The sequence below is a fragment of the Neoarius graeffei genome, chromosome 28 (assembly GCF_027579695.1).
Source record: "Neoarius graeffei isolate fNeoGra1 chromosome 28, fNeoGra1.pri, whole genome shotgun sequence".
NCBI lineage: Eukaryota > Metazoa > Chordata > Actinopteri > Siluriformes > Ariidae > Neoarius > Neoarius graeffei.
This window is the reverse complement of record NC_083596.1, coordinates 215,525-218,024: the sequence shown is the minus strand read 5'-3', so window position 1 is coordinate 218,024 and position 2,500 is coordinate 215,525. Positions and strand designations below refer to the sequence as shown.

At 44.6% G+C, this 2,500-nt stretch overlaps 1 protein-coding gene across 3 annotated transcripts in view; it reads right to left on the bottom strand.

Moving 5' to 3' along the window:
• arhgef15a (Rho guanine nucleotide exchange factor (GEF) 15) overlaps positions 1–2,500 on the bottom strand; it is a 30,935-nt gene that overhangs the window by 13,840 nt on the left and 14,595 nt on the right. For all 3 annotated transcript variants that reach the window (XM_060912875.1, XM_060912876.1, XM_060912877.1), the window contains exon 7: positions 2,200–2,351. In XM_060912875.1, coding sequence (XP_060768858.1) covers positions 2,200–2,351 — 152 coding nt within the window. The remainder of the gene's footprint in view (positions 1–2,199; positions 2,352–2,500) is intronic.

The following is a 2,500-nucleotide window of genomic DNA, read 5'->3' as shown; positions in this document are numbered from 1 at the left end:
GTTATGGTTCTCATCCATTTTTTGTGCAATATGTTCTCTTGTGCAATGTTTGTTTGTGGCCCTACTGTCACTGTCTACTGGTCTACATCTGTCTTTATAGTGCAATATCCATGTCTGTCTAGCTGTCTAGTATGTTTACCGATTGTTGTCTTGTGTGCATTTACTGTAACATGTTTATTGTACATACCAGCACACTGGAGTGTGGGAAAACGTAATTTCTTTCAGTCATGCACTGCTTGTTGCATGATCGGAATGACAATAACGTTTGACTTTGATCTACAGCTGATAGAACCACATGGGCTCGGGATTACTTTGGAAAACCTTTAATCAAGCTGCAATATGGAGTTACATCCACAAACACCAGTTAAAACTTTACTGTGTAAAAAGGAAGCCTTATGTTAACTGTGTCCAGAAGCACCATTGACTTCTCTGGGCTCGGAGGTGTCTGGCATGGACCATCACACAGTGGAAACATGTATTGTGGTCAGATGAATCAGTATCCCAGGTTGTTTTTGGAAGAAATGGACGCCGTGTGCTCTGGACCAAAGAGGAAAAGGAGCATTCAGACTGTTACTATAGGAACAAGTCCAAAAGCCAGGGTGTGTCAGGGTATGGCGTTGAGTCAGTGCCCTTGGCAAAGGTAACTTACACTTCTGTGATGGAGCATTAATGCAGAAAAATACACTGAGATTTTGGAGCAACATCTGCTGCCTTCAAGATGACGTCTTTTCCAGGGAGATTTCAACAAGACAATGCAAAACCACATTCTGCTCACATTACAAAGGCATGGCTGTGGAAGAAGAGGGCATGTCCCCTCTGTCCCCAATAGAGAATGTGTGGAGAATTTAGAAATGAAAAATATGATGGTGACGACCCCGAACTGTTCCACACCTTAAGACCTGTTTACAGGAAGAACGGGACAAAAATAACACCTGAAACACTTCATCACTTGGAGTCTTCAGTCCATAAACATCTTTTAAGTGTCGGGAGAAGGAACAGGAACATTATAAAGTGGGAAAGGCTTTAGTGTACTGACTTTTTTTTAAATGTGTTGCACGAATGAAAATTGAAGTATGTTTATTTTGAAAACACAAAAAAATTCATGAGGTGAGTGCAATACAGATCAAAGATTATTTACAAATCATTGGTTGCAGTTTAAAATTCAGTTTCAAAACATTGTCCCAACTTTTTCTAACTTGTGGTTGTATTTATGTAAAGCTGCTTTGTGGCATCGTTTAAAGCACTACACAAATGAAATTGAACTGAATTGACTTTTAGGTGTGTTTTTTGTGATTTCAAGGCATTCAAGCTGAAAATTAATGCTGTCACTCAGTCTTTCTGATACCTCAGTGGGTGTAACTGTGGGTAGCTCATTGGGTATAACTGTGGGTAGCTCATTGGGTGTAATCGTGGGTAGCTCATTGGGTGTAACCGTGGGTAGCTCAGTGGGTGTAACTGTGGGTAGCTCAGTGGGTGTAAATGTGGGTAGCTCAGTGGGTGTAACCATGGGTAACTCATTGAGTGTAACTGTAGGTAACTCATTGAGTGTAACTGTGTGTAGCTCAGTGGGTGTAACTGTAGGTAACTCATTGGGTGTCACTGCAGTAACTTCTGCCAGAAGTGGCATTGCATTTATACTCTCTTCCATAACGGAATGGATGGAGTTAAAACTGAAATATATGTGTGGCAGCGGGGGCGTGGCCAAGCGTCAGTCTGTGAATGGAGGGCGGAGTCAGGGAAGGTAAGTGGTGGAATCATTGCACCTGATGGGAATTAACCTGTGTTTGTGTTAGGATTAGGGTTAGGAGAGAGAGAGCAGAGAAAGGAAGCTCTCTCCCCCCCACTGTAGTATCTGACCAGGTGGGTGGAGCACAGAAGCACGGCAGGCCAGAACTGAGTTCTCAAAACTCTTTTTATTTTAAGCTTTTCAGCTTTTCCCAATCTCCCAGCCCCACACGCATGCGCGTGCACACACAAGTCTTCTGGTTGGGGAGAGAGCTCCATTTCTCTGCTCTCTCTCTCCTTTTAAAGGGCGCGGTCACTGGGGAAGACACACAAACACAGGTTAATTCCCATCAGGTGCAATGATTCCACCACTTACCTTCCCTGACTCCGCCCTCCATTCACAGACCGACGCTTGGCCACGCCCCTGCTACCACAATGTGTTATGTGGCTTATCTGTCTGTCTCTCAGTCTCACCTCCTGTCTCTGTCTCTCTCTGTAGGTGAGTGTGTGTAACACTCCACTCTGCTTCACTGCTCCAAGATGCTGCCACAGTGTGACCTCTCCTTGCATCACACACTCGCTCACACACCTTCTGTGGGGCGCTGAGCTCACACACTGCAGCGGCTCTGTACACACACACACACACACACACACACACACACACACACACACACACACACACACACACACACTCTCTCAATCAGTTCTGTGTCCCACCCACATCACTCTGTCAGTGTATAAGTACTGAATAGTCCATGTGTTACTCTGGCTGATA